The sequence below is a fragment of the Dromiciops gliroides genome, chromosome 2 (genome assembly GCF_019393635.1).
Source record: "Dromiciops gliroides isolate mDroGli1 chromosome 2, mDroGli1.pri, whole genome shotgun sequence".
In the NCBI taxonomy this organism is placed as follows: domain Eukaryota; kingdom Metazoa; phylum Chordata; class Mammalia; order Microbiotheria; family Microbiotheriidae; genus Dromiciops; species Dromiciops gliroides.
This window is the reverse complement of record NC_057862.1, coordinates 544,213,102-544,227,382: the sequence shown is the minus strand read 5'-3', so window position 1 is coordinate 544,227,382 and position 14,281 is coordinate 544,213,102. Positions and strand designations below refer to the sequence as shown.

Here is a 14,281-nt window from a genome sequence, read left to right as displayed (position 1 = left end):
GTTGTCCAAAGGGGTCAGGCTTGACACCTCTCAATTAAGGAATGATCCCAGGACTTTTACTTGACAGCTGTGTGACCTTGGGCAAATCATTTACCCTCTCTGAGCCTCATTTTTCCACATCAGTAAACTGAGGAGATTAGATAAGATAACCACATAAGGTCCCTTCTAGTCTAATTCTAATCTTGTGATCATTTCTGTAAGGCCTTCTGCCATCTTCTTCTTATACAGGATTATGGATCATACAGCTGGAAGGGGCTTTAGAGACCATCTGGTCCAACCTTCTCATTTTATTAAAAAACATTTTTTTTTAATTAACAAGCTTTTCTTTTCCCTCCTTCCTACTCTCTCCCTACAAAGAAAAAGAAAACCTTTACTTATACATGCATACACACACACACACACACACACATATACACATACACACCTAGATGTGGAAGGAGGAGGGAGGAAAAGTGGCTCAAATTAAGTGACTTGAACAAGGACACACAGGTAGTAAGTTAAGTTGGTAAATTTGAACTCAGGTCCTTTGACTCCAAATTGAGCATTCTTTGTCCATTACCATCATTCCTTTTTTCTAAAGCAATTCCTTGTATGTATTTTTATCTCAGCTTCAGTCCTTTGTCTTCCTTTCTTGGAAGGGGGCTTAACAAGGGAGGGAAGAAGAAGAAGAAGAAGAAGAAGAAGAAGATAGAGGAGCAAAAATAATAAATGTCCCTAAAATGACAACCTTTTGTTTGGCACTCACTAATCAGTCACCCCATGTATTTGCTTTTCTTTTTCTTCTCTAATATTTGATAAAAATCTTCATATAATATTTACTTTAATTATTGCCCTCTTCAATCTTTTTTTTAACATATAAGGTATTTTATTTTTTCCGTTACATGTAAAGATAGTTCTCAACTTTTGTTTATACAAGCTTTACAATTTCAGATTTTTCTCCCTCCCTTCCCTCCCTCCCCCCTCCCCTAGACAGCAGGTAATGCCCTCTTCAATCTTAACTGATTTTCCTGATCAGTCTCTTACAACTGGCATGGGAAGAAAGATTTCAAAAAGCCAGAGTGTTCAAATTTAATATAAAAATTGGACACAAAATAAACAGATTTCATTTCAGGAGCCTGGAATAGAAGTTCCTTTTTCCTAATTTTCAAAGTGACTATTATAAAATGTACTTACCTGAAGTGTTCTGAGTATTAAAATCTACAAATCACTTGAAAATTCACATAATAATCACTTGTATCAGTGCACAACATTCGCAAATCAGTCTTAGAAATGCCTAGAAAGTTAAATCTATTTGATTTTTAAAATGAATCCAAGGAATAGATATATAAGTTACCATTTCATAGCCTGGACTGAATTATAAATTAGCTCTGTCATTGTCCACATGTGGCTAGGTTCTAGTCTGCATGATTATATTCCCATTCATATGAGTAATTATACTTACCAGATACTTATTTCAGAGTAAGTAATCTTAAATTACTTTATGGATTTTAATCTTAATAACACTTCTTATAGGGAAACTTTACTATAACCTCTTTCCAGGTAGAAAAACAAAACAGTAGTTATCTCTCTATGGGATGAATTGATTGACCATTTTCATTCAATTAGCACACTAGTTCACTCCTACAGCTTCCTGAATTGACCTCTCATTTGAGTGAATCAGCTGGCTGTTTTGACATCATATAGATGGTCCCAAGGTTATGACTAAATGATACTACATCTAGTTGAGGAATGAAAAATTAAGTCAGCTGGCTTCTTGTTTTGTGTTCTTTTCCTTATCAACATACAGCATCAAAAGGTTGATGGACTTTTTCCATTGAATTATTGACTTGTTTTGATACTTGCCCAAGCACTCCATTGATACAAACAAAATATTGAAAGACAGAGATGAAGTAGATTTCTGGCACATTGTGTCATGTGTATCTTGTATGGAGTATCCTGTATGGAATATCTGCGGAAGAATATAAGAACTGAACAGGATGAGAAGGTATGGCTAGCTTGCCATTTGCAACCATGAAAGAAATATGGATACAACTCCATGTGGATACAACATATCCATTGATATGTTAAAACCTAATTTAACTTTATATAGGCCATGGTTTGGGATATTCCCAGTCCAAACAGCACATAACCACAATGCTAAGAGATCAAGATTTTAAAGTCTTGACTCTAGGTTCAGTCTTGTCAAATATATGTTTAAGTAAATATAAAATTAGGTCTTATTCCTAAAGATTTTGAGATCACCAAATAAGGAAATGCAGTGCCCTTTTGATAATCCTACCAAGTCAGTTTTGTATGGAATATTTGCAAATAGTACATAATGTAAGTCAATAGAGTATACCAATGCCACCCACAGACTTTAAAAATCCATAACTGTAATGCTGTTTCTGTGCAAAATGAGTGGGCAATTATCATTATCTTCAGATGAATTCAAGTAGCTCCACTGGAAATCTGTGTAATCAGCTTGGGCATTCGTAAGAGCAGGTTTCAATATGGCTTCTTCTATTCTTTGTTTTTTGCCCCCCCCTCCCTTTTTTTCAACCCCAAAGTATGTTGTTGGTTTTTGGTTGGGGTTTTTTTGGGGGGCAAAGAAAGATGAAACAAAGTCTCCAACTGAGTTTTTAAGGACACTGTCAATGTAATTTTCTTATGTTTGTTTTTCTCAATAGAAACAAACTATATTATTCTTCTGATATGTAGCATATATAGTAAGGAGTTATGTGGTATACTGAAAAGAGCACATCATACCCGGAGCCAGAGAGACCTACTCTGGAGTTCTGGCTATGACACTAACTAGTGTGCAACTCTGGATAACTCCCCTAACCTCTCTGAGGTTCAGTTTCATCATATGTAATACTACACCCTTAAATTATGCCTTTTGTGTGCATATGCTTTAAAAGACTGTGTCTTAAAGTGATTTTGTAAACTGCTAATATTAGATTATTAGTATTATTAATTCATGAGCTATTAGTATTCTTGGTTAATAGTCTTGCTAATATAAATAATATGACTCTTAGTGTTACTTTCACACATATTAACACTCTCCTGGAGAATGTAGCAAACACCTTTGTTACATTTGAATATAAATGATGATAAACTTCTAGCCTTTCACAACAGTGCCCTGTTTTAAGCTAGCTCCTTGTTATGTAGAAAGATGAAGCCCAAGAGTGATGGAGATGGAAGAGACCATATAACTCAAAACCCTTATTTTAGAGATGGGAAAACTAGCAACCAGAGAATGGAAGGATCTTGTCCAAGATCCCAAAGTGGCCAAAGTCAGATTGGAATACAAGGATTCCCAGTCTAGTCCTCTTTCTACTGCCCTGACCTCCCAATCCCCCCAGACTAACCATATATATTAAAAGCCTGGTCTAACAGAACAGTGAATATTACTTCTGTCCCTACAAACTAGTGACAGGATTCCTTTCCTAGCCTCCTTGAGTCAATGTCAATGTCAGCCAAGGTCTTTTAGGCCTGAATGTTGAAAGGGGCCTTGTAAAGATAGCGCCTAGAAATTCTAGGGCAATTAAGCTTCTTCTATGCCATAGACACTCTGCAGGCTCCCCAGTAGCTCTCTTGTATCTTCCTTTGTTGCTTGACCATTACCTGGCAGTTGGTCAACACTCCTGAACTTTTTCTCTTAACCTGCTGCATGTGGATTCCCCTTTTCTCTCTTATGTGCTAAGCTTGGACTTGGTAATGTCCCATCTCTGCACCCTTCTCGGTATTTTTCACTCATTCTCTTTGGTCCCTCCAACCCTTCCCAATTCTTCACTTCTAGGCAACTTCCCAACCAGAACAGAACTTGGTACTATGATTTTTATCTGGAAAAAGTGACACTGTACTACTCAATGGCCATAGAGTACGTTTATAACCATTGTCAACTATTTCCTGAATAAACATATACCACTGTATGGCAGTTAGATGACTCAGTGGATAAGAGTTCTGGACCTAGAGTCAGAAAGACCTGAATTCAAATTTGGCTTCAAATACTATCTGTATGATCCTGGGCACATCACTTAACCCTGCTTGCTTCGGCTTCTTTGTGTATAAAAATGAGCAGGAGAAGGAAATGGCAAATCACTTCAGTATCTTTGCCAAGAAAACTCCAAATGGGGTCACAAAGAGTGAGAAATGACTAAACAACAAAAGCAACCAAATTGTACACAAAAGTGACTGGCCCAGAGAATATGAGTAGATTAGCAAAGATGTCACTAATGATAAAAACAAACAGTTGTTTGTCCTTCATTTTCAAGGAAGACTGCTGACATCATGGAGTGATGATGTCTTGACATGTATATGAATTGGATTTAAGTGAGGCAGTCATCAACATGAACAAAGTCATCAACTTCCCTCTTTTCTGGAGTCGTCAAATTGTCTTGCTACAGTAACAATAGTAATAATAATAATAACAATAATAATAATAGCTAGCAATAATGTAGTATTTCAGAGTTTACAAAGTGCTTTAAATTGGTTATTTCCTTTGATCAGTGCTGGGAAAGCAAGCTAAAACACATGTCATGCTAGTGGCAGAATAGGTGTGTCATCTTTACATATGAGGGCTTGCCCATTGTTATCTTTTTGCATACACTTAAAGTTAAGTTACTTATTAAAACAGTTTTAGAGAGAAAAGGTTCTTTTTAGATACACTGAGCTCCTAGAGACTGTCTTAAAGTGAATTAGTAAGTTGTTCACCAAAATTAGGTGGTTAACACTGCTTTGACACCATTATATCATTCTTTTCTCCTTTTCCTTTGTTAGCTCTCCACTGTTATTGGCATTGCTATCAGCAGTTTTATGATAACTTGCGCTGCTTAATTTTAATTATAAATAATAGCTGATATTCACATGGCACTTTTAAGGTTTACAAAGTACTCTTCTATGCAAAAAAACAAACAAACAAACAAACAAAAACAAACAAACAAAAAACAACCAAAAAACCCCACAAAGTACTCTTCTATACCTTAATTCATTTGACCCTCATAACAACCCTGAGGTTGATACTATGGATGTTATCATTCCCATTTTATTGCTGAGACAATGTATACTCAGAGAGGGTTAGAGACTTATACAGTCACACACTAAATGTCACAAGCAAGATTTGAACCAAGGTTTTTTCTGATTCCCAATTGGTATTCTTTCCACCATATAAACATTACCACCACACTCATGTAGCATATGTTCACACCTATTTTTTGTATCCTTTTTTTGTGTGGTGTTTGAGGGACTTTGTTTTTGTTGGGTGGTTTTTTTTGTTTGTTTTGTGGGTTTTGTTTTTTTGGGGGGGGTTGGCTTTTTGCAGGGCAGTGGGGGTTAAGTGACTTGCCCAAGGTCACACAGCTAGTAAGTGTCAAGTTTCTGAGACTGGATTTGAACTCAAGTCCTCCTGAATCCAGGGCCAGTGCTTTATCCACTGTGCCACCTAGCTGCCCCTGTTCACACCTATTTAAAAGTAAAGTTCCTGGGTCTTATTCCCCAACAGCAAATAGTAGAAATTCACTTAGCCCTTGCCTCATTTTCCCATCATCCATGTCCCTCCACCCACCCACATTTCAATGTGTCTATTGAACAAACTTTATAAATTTAAATTGACAGAGTGCAGATGTAAGGGGAAAACTATACCAAATGCCCAATCAAGTTGTCTGACAGTCTCTCCTCCCCAAACCCTTAAAGACTGAAAGCAGCATTGTCTTTGCAGCCAAACTTACTTATAGGACAGTTTTACTGCCTTCAATTCCTTTATACTAGTGACACCAAGAACCCACCAAAGAGGTGAGGTTCAAAACAACCTTCTGATGTAGCTATGCTAACTTAGGGCAATGTTATTTGGAGTCAGAAGACTTAAGTTCGACTGAAGTACTGTTGCTACTTATGTAAGTCTCTCAGTTTTCTCATCTGTAAAATGACAGGATTGGATTCCATGATTTCTGGGTCCTTTCTAGCTGTGTTGAGAGAAAAGTGAAAAAGTGGGTTTTATACCAGGCTCTGATAGTCAAAGCATTATTTGACCAGTAGATGAAGTAAGTTGATGAAAGTACTATTATCTCTCCCTGCAATTCAGGGAAGATGCTGATAATGATGATCACAATAATGTTGCTAACTCCTAACTAAGTTTGTTGAAGTGTGTGGCTCATTGGGTTCAATGAAGACAATAACTGAGCCAAGGAATATCATGATTCTAATATTGTAATCCAGAATGTGTCATTGACAGGCAAGTACAAAGCTGCGTCAAGCAGAAAGCTTCCTCATTTTCTCTTATAATTCCATGGTCAAAAAAAAAAAAAGATTCTATGATTAAGGGAGCAGCAAGTTAGTGCAGTGGATAAAGCGCCAACCCTGGCTTCAGGAGGACCTGAGTTCAAATCCGGCCTTAAACACTTGATACTTAGTAGCTGTGTGACCCTAGGCAAGCCACTTAACCCTCATTGCCCCATGCGCTGTGCCCTCCCCCCAAAAAAGATGCTATGATCATGTAAGTCTATGACATATAAAATTCTTAAGAGTTAAGTGAGCCAAAATGGTCAAAGGATCTTAACAGGTAGTGAGTGCTCAGAAAGAAGATGCACAGATCAAAATTGTTGAAAACTACCTGAAAAACTGGTCAAGCTCTCTAATTATGAGAAAAATATAAATTAAAACAATTATGATATATCGCCTTTTCCCATTAAATTTGCAAAGATAGTTAAAATAATCAAATTCAATCCAATGCTGGTGGGGTTGTGAAGAAATTGACTATTATATTACACAATCAATGGAACTCTCAAGTAGTATGGTAGGATTACATGAACCAGAGGTGGCAAGCACCTTAGAGTCTATCTGGTCCAGCCATCTCATTTTACATATGAGGAAACTGAGGCCTAACAAGGTAATTGATTTTACCCAGGGTCATATAGATGGTATCAGAGGTGGATTTTTTTTTACCCTAAGAACATTATTAAATGGAGGAGGGGGTGGTGGTGGTGATGGTCCATGTGCAAATATATTCATTGCAAAATGATTCATAACAAAAACAATAACTGGAAAAATGCTCCTGTGGCCAGGATGGAAATTGAGATGGTATCAACAGGATAATCTGTGGTCCTTAATCATTAAACAACAATCAATCAATAGACCTTGATTAAGTGCTTCTATGTACCAGGCACTGAGGCAGGTGCTGAGGCCACAAAGACACAAATGAAACTTCCCTGGACCTCAAAGAACAAACGTTCTGTTTGGAAAATCGCTAAATAACTTGTGGTCTATAAATGTAATTGAATATTATTGGGTCATAAGAAATGCCAAATATGAAGACTAAAAAACAGATATGTGAACCAAAGCATGATGAAAACAGGAGAGCCAAAAAAATTACCTACATTTACTACAACTATGTAAATGAAACACCAATAGAATTTTTTAAAAAAATATGAAAGAAAATTTTAAAATTAGTCGAGGCAACTAGGATTTTTTTCAGTATCTTATTAATGTTTATATATATGTTAGAAGACAAACTAAGGGATAGAGTTTACAGTTGTATTAATTGACTTGAATTTTTTTCTTGTTTGTTTTTGAATATTTGTTTTTGTCAATGGTTACTAAATTTAGAATTAAAAAAATGAAATCATTAATGTAAATGAAACATAAAATCACAAGGGGAAAGGAGAAATTCTTTGTCTCAGGAGGTTAAAAAATTATCAGCATCAGGTTTTGCCCTGTCTTTCAGAGTTTAGACAGCTTCCTTTTAACTCTTAATTAAGTATATTCATATTAAAACTTTTTTCTTTTCTTTTTTTTTTTTTAGTAATGGTAATTTTCTAAGTAGATAATTAGTGCTATAAAGTAAGATTTTTAAAGCCTTCCCTTACCTCTAAAATTGAACCTTACATGGTACAACTCAACTTGAAAACCTTAAACAAAGATATTTTGGTTTGAAGCTGCAGACACTTCTTTACTCCATTCATTTATTCCTAGGCCATCCTCCCATAATTTGGAAATGCTGGGAAGAATACTATACCCTGCCCTCTCACAAAACCTCTCCAGTTCACCCCCATTGTGTGGAATGGCGTCATAGAAACGTTGAACTAGACAGGGCCTTGAAGACAATCAAGTCCAATTCCCCTCATTGTATAAATGAATTCATCCCGGTGCAGAGAGTTAACTGACTGGTGACTCTCTCAGAGATGTGTATGTCCTCTAGTGATAGCTCCCAATCCACTGTTCTTCCCAGCTGCCCTGAGCGTAGACTTTATATCTGTTGTGACAGAGAATAGCAGTTAGCTATGTGCCTGATGCTACCTCTGGAACTTTTAATGAAATATAGAAATGTAATGGAACTTCAATAGTTTAGAGATCTTTGAAGAGCACTTCTTCTGATGACAGAGATCACTAACATTCCATACCTTAATGGATGCCCTGGATGAGTTGATGTGGCAAATCCCAAAAAGCAACAACCTTCTGGCAATAAGCCTTTCCACAAATATTGGGCCAATCCTTTCCTATATCACACACATACACGAACTCACATACATACACACACACACACACACACACACACACTTTACCAGTAGACCTAGGAGGAGGTATCATTGTTGAAGTTTAGCAGAGATTTTACTTTTGAGTGTGTGTCTGTATGTGTGTATATATGTTATATGTATATATGCATGTATATAAATACATACAAATGTATGTGTATGATACACATATAATATATGTATACATATATGTATGTTTACATACACACACATGCTTTTATTTTATCTTTTTAGTATCTCAACAGAGAGGGACCATTGGGGTCATTCCAAAAGTGTTAATTTATTGAGCAGGTGACCAGAGTGGAAATTAGAAAAATGTCAACAGAGCAATCCCTGGTCCTCCTTAATGAGTAAATAGGCCAGAGTGAGTGATAATGTAGGAGTTTGTGGGGGGAACAAACACATTAATCTATTAGAATAGAAGGAAGTGGCCATCCATGCTGAACTGGACTGTGAAATATACCCCTAATGTTGGCATAATAACTGGATACACATATTTGGTACCATTGCAATCACAAACCAACCATGCTAAATTTGGTACAATTGAGCACATGACTACTCACGTGCAAAAAATTGTGAACATGTCTTGCTCTCAGTTGGCTAGCTGACCTTGGTTTGCTCCATGAAGACACATGGTTGCATGTGGAACTCACCTTCTGTGTAGATTCTATTCCAGAATCCCCAGTGTTTTAACACATGGACCAAACCTTATGTTTCCTTTTAGAAAGTTTTATAAGATCTCAGATGGTTGCACGGACTCTGCCCCCTCGTTGTTTCCCACTGAGCATTTAAGGAGAGCCTATTGAGGGAAAGGAAAAAAAAAACACCAAAATGAAACTCAACATTTCTTCGAATATTTTTCCTTTTAAAGGCATTTTTCATCCACATGCTAAAACACATACTATGCTGCTTTGACTCTTTAACAAGCACATTTGCACATCACATCAATTCATGTCATTTGCACAGCATGTGTGATCAAAGCTCATCACAGTTTTAAAGTCTGGCCCTTATCTCAGTGAAGCATAGGAAAGTGTTTGCAGATTGATCTCAGAAATCAGATTAGCCTAGGACACTGGTTCTTTCCTATAAAATGTGAGGATTACTGTGAGTTGTTCATAGGCCCTTAATCCCTTTGATCATTTACACTGTGTAGTTTTATACAGGTTGCTCTGCTTTGGAGAAATAAAGTAAAGAAACATAAAGGTGAATTTGACAGAGGCATCACCTCACTGTTTATCAATGCAGAGAAATCTTGAGTTTTAAGGGTAGCAGCTATAAAAGATTTGAATAAGCTGCTTTTAAGCCTTTCTGAATGTAATATCTGCACAAAGATTTTTAAAAAAAAAGAATATCAGTTTCTAATTATACCTACAGATTTGCCCAATTTAATATTTCTAATATTTTATTATTTCTAAACAGTATTCCTAAATCTCTACATTAAAGTTAGCATAGACTCCTGATTTAGACCATTTCCTATGTAACATTTGCCATCATTTTATTGCATGAAGTTTCTAAATTCAATTTAGAGACAGCTTTCTCCCATTAGGAACTTCCCCTAAAATTAGGGGGGCTGCTGTCACCAGGTCATGAAGATGCCTTACTTCATATGGCCTTGTGATCCAGACTATAGTGCATATGTTATGTGTGGGATCTGCAGTGCAGAGAACCATGAATTTTCCACCCTTCTGTAAAAGAACATATTTTTACTGGTAAATGTAAAAAATGTTGACTATGATGAAGATAATCTTATAGAGCAAACTTAGTAATAACTGATAACAGAGATAATAAAAGTAATGACAAATGAGAAGAGCAGGTTTAAAGCAATTAACACCTACACAATATTAGTCTTTTAAAAATGTTTTATTTCAAGCTTAAACACAAAAACCTATGAGAATTTTTACATCAGAGCACAAAAACCATGGACTGTATGTGAAATTATGAGTTCCCATTTAATACTGCTTTTAAAAAGAGTATCTAATCAGTTCCATGGATTACTTCCAAAACTGTCCTAAAATTGTATACTTTTAGAATTATAAAATGGACCACAATGATTTGGAAAATATCTACACAAAATCGTGTTATAGTATTAGCAAACACAATGCCTGTTATCCTAAGGCAGGTTTAAAAAATTAAAACTTCCTCACTCCAAAGTACGAAGAGGACTGATAGGTATTCTAAGAGCACATGATAAACAGGCCAGAAATATTTTTGGGTCAAGCAGTCATGACTTCACTGAGCAGTAATAAAGGCTGATAACAGAAATGCACATTAGATTTTTCATATTTATAACTGAAAGTGGTTTACCTCTGAGTTGAGTGTGTGAAACAGCTAATGCCCCAAGAGAGGAATCAAAAGGCCCTCTATGGACAACGTCTGCATGAAATCAGCTGTCAATATCTCAGTAAAGAAATGTCAAATAAATAGCTGTTATATGGATTTGTTTATGCAAATAGAAGGATTTATGGTGGCAATTCAGAACCATGTCATTAACCATCATAAATTAAAGCAGTGTTGTCCTTAAGGGACCAGAATTTGGTGATCAATGCATATTGTGAAAGGAAATGGTAGAAACTATACAACAGAACGACGTAAGCTACAGAAATTTAGCACCTGCCAAATACCAAGCAAGAAGCAACTTGGAAGCTAGAAATATACATCAGAAAGTTGCTTTCTCAGCAAATCCTCTTCCTACAAATGCACACTGCTTTGAACACTCAACCAATAAACTATATCTTAGAACTAGAGCATTTTCATAGGATAAGTTGTTGTCCACAATGGTGAAATGATAGTGATGATAATGAAGACCTAAGTACAAAATGGTACAGCTTGGTGGTGTGATAGGGCATAGAGTCCTGGAATGAAGTCAGGAAGAAGATTCATCTCATTTGGGGTTTTCTTGGCAAAGATACTGTCATGGTTTGCCATTTCCTTCTCCAGACTATTTTACAAATGAGGAAACTGAGGTAAGCAGGGTTAAGTGACTAGATCAGGATCACATAGCTAGTAAGTGTCTGAAGCTGGATTTGAATTCAGGTCTTCTTGACTCCAGGCCTGGCTTTCTATCCACTGCATCAGCTAACTGCTAGCTGTTAGTATTTCTAGAATTGTCAAATAAAAGGTAAATGTAATATCTGTATTGTTACATATTTTTTAAAATAGGAAAAAATCTGATTCAGATTCTAAACATAAAGTCCCCACTATGTTAATTTACCTGGCTGTAATATAGAAATAAAATTTTAAAAGAATGAGCTGGCTACGTCAAATTCCTGAATCTACATTCTTGGTTCTCTTATGTTCCATCACTGGAAATATTTAAAGTCTTGCTTGATGGCAGATAAGAGATGAAAGATGGATTTTTAAAATATAGAGACATCATAACCAGCCATGGAAGGTAAAGATGTAAGTTGTCTCATACCAGGTTATAAAACCATTGTACCAAGGAAGATGATAGGAAAAAGTGAATTCCAGAGGCATAAAGTCTTTGAATCAAACATCTGGCTTTCTGATCCAAGGAGTATCCCTCTTGGGACAAACTTTGAGAATGGGCCAGCTGACAACAATTGCAGGAAAAAAACAACCAGGAATTAGCAACACTAGTTGTTTACTACAGAGACAAATTAGGTGAAGAAAACACTTACTGCTCCAGTGGGTATTTGAACCCAACCCTTGCAACAGTGTTAATAGCATAGCAAATATGTCCCTCTGTTAACTAATTTATCTAATGTGATTGAGCTATAAGCCTGCTTTTTAAAGGCTGTGATGCTCTCTCTATCGGTGTTGCATGCTCTCTCTATCGGTGTTGCAGCTGAACTTGTAGTATTCAGAACACAGCACTTCCATACGTTCTCTGGGTTTTGTTGTTGTTATTGTTGTTTGTTTGTTTGATGTTTCAAGAACTCTCTTAAAGATTTTATTTAGAATTCTATAGTTTGATTGGAAAGCAGGTTTTGACTTGGTTTTTTTTTTCTTTGTTGTTCGTGTGCATTGCCTTTTTTGTCTACTTTTGTCAGAACGTAATAAGATAACTGCAATTTCAGTCTTCCTCTTGAAGTCCCGGAAAAGGACAAGTGAGGACATGGAAAGATCACTGGTCTTAGAGTCAGAAAACCTGATCTAAAGTGTACCACTCACTAACCATGTGACTTTTCACTCATTTAAAAAGGGGATATGGGGAGGGGGGAAGGTGAGGGGGGGGGAGAAGAAGAAGAAAAGATGGGAGAGAGGAGAAGGGGACAGAAAATATTTATAGTTCCTATCTCATATGGTTGTGGTGAGGAAATGATAATAGTAGCTCACATTTATAAAACATTTCATTTTAATATCATAAGACTTTACCCTAGTAATATCCCCATTTTACAGATGAAGAAACTGGGGCTCAGAGAGGTTAAGTGACTTGCTCAAGGTCACATAGCTAGTAAGCATTTGAGGCAGAATTTGAAACCTGTCCTTCCTAATTCTCACTACAGTGTTCTCTCCACCAAGCTAAAAGTACTTCAGAAAGAACCAAGTTGGGGCAGCTAGGTGGCTCAGTGGATAGAGCAATGGCTCTGGAGTCAGGAGGATCTGAGTTCAAATCCAACCTCAGATGCTTAACACTTATTAGCTGTGTGACCCTGAGCACTTAATCCCAATTGCCTTACCAAAACCAAAAACCAACCAAACAAAAACCCTATGCGCGCTCTCTCGCTCTCTCTCTCTCTCTCTCTCTCTCTCTCTCTCTCTCTCTCTCTCTCTCTCTCTCTGGCAGTTGGGATTAAGTGACTTGCCCAGGGTCACACAGCTAGTAAGTGTCAAGTATCTGAGGCCGTATGTGAACTCAGGTCCTCCTGAATCCTGGGCTGGTGCTCTCTCCATACACTGTGCCAAAACACTATGCTCCAAAACACTATGCTCTCAGTTAAAAAACAAGTGTATATAAATATGAACTAAGTTAACTTCTGTAAGAAGATAACTTTAAGCCTTTATCTACAAATAACAACAAAAACAATTTCAGACATTTTGGGGGAAATTGTTCATTTCCTCCATTCTTACTATTATCTTCTCTTTCTCCTCCTTGGTTTCAAAAACAAATACTAACTTTGGATGCTTTTTCTGTTTCTTTCAAGAGAAAACTGGCCATGCAGAAACTGTCCGAATTGTGTACCAGCCAGAATACATCAGTTTTGAGAATCTGCTCAAGGTCTTCTGGGAGAATCATGACCCGACACAAGGTAGAGTGATGAGTGAGCCAGTATTTAATTATCTTACTAATTACAGCTGGGATAATTAGTGTTTGAGCTGCATGGAAGAGATGAACCTTGAAATCACACAGGAGTTCAAGAATATGATGGCAGACATTTATTGACAAGGAAAAAGGAGAGAGGGAAAAAGGAGAGAGAGGAGAATGAAAGCCAACTTAGACTAAGCCTGCCTTCCCCCTGCCTCCCCATTTACAGCTGTCTGTGGTGGGAGAATTCCCACAGAGAAAAACATGAGACAGTAGAAAATCCATTCACCTTTGATTATTACATTATGCTTCCTTAATACAGGCTTTTGTCTATGAAATTAGTGTCTTTTTTTCAGCCATTCCAAAGTTGTTCTGATTTATGCTCCCTGTATTTCCTTTGGTTTAGATTTTTTTCATCTTTTAAAACACTGTTGTCAGATTTTATGTATGCATAAGAAAAATAATTGAACTAAAAACATAAAAGCACAGTTATCAGGGGCAACTGTAGTGGGGCCCATGATGTTTATCGTTCAAGCATTTTCCATGGAGGAGATTACATAGGGAAATGAAT

At 36.7% G+C, this 14,281-nt stretch overlaps 1 protein-coding gene across 6 annotated transcripts in view; it reads left to right on the top strand.

Annotated features, from left to right (window-relative positions):
* MSRA (methionine sulfoxide reductase A) overlaps positions 1–14,281 on the top strand; it is a 580,905-nt gene that overhangs the window by 381,291 nt on the left and 185,333 nt on the right. For all 6 annotated transcript variants that reach the window (XM_043987046.1, XM_043987051.1, XM_043987049.1 and 3 more), the window contains one exon: positions 13,610–13,714. In XM_043987046.1, the coding sequence (XP_043842981.1) occupies positions 13,610–13,714 (105 nt within the window). The remainder of the gene's footprint in view (positions 1–13,609; positions 13,715–14,281) is intronic.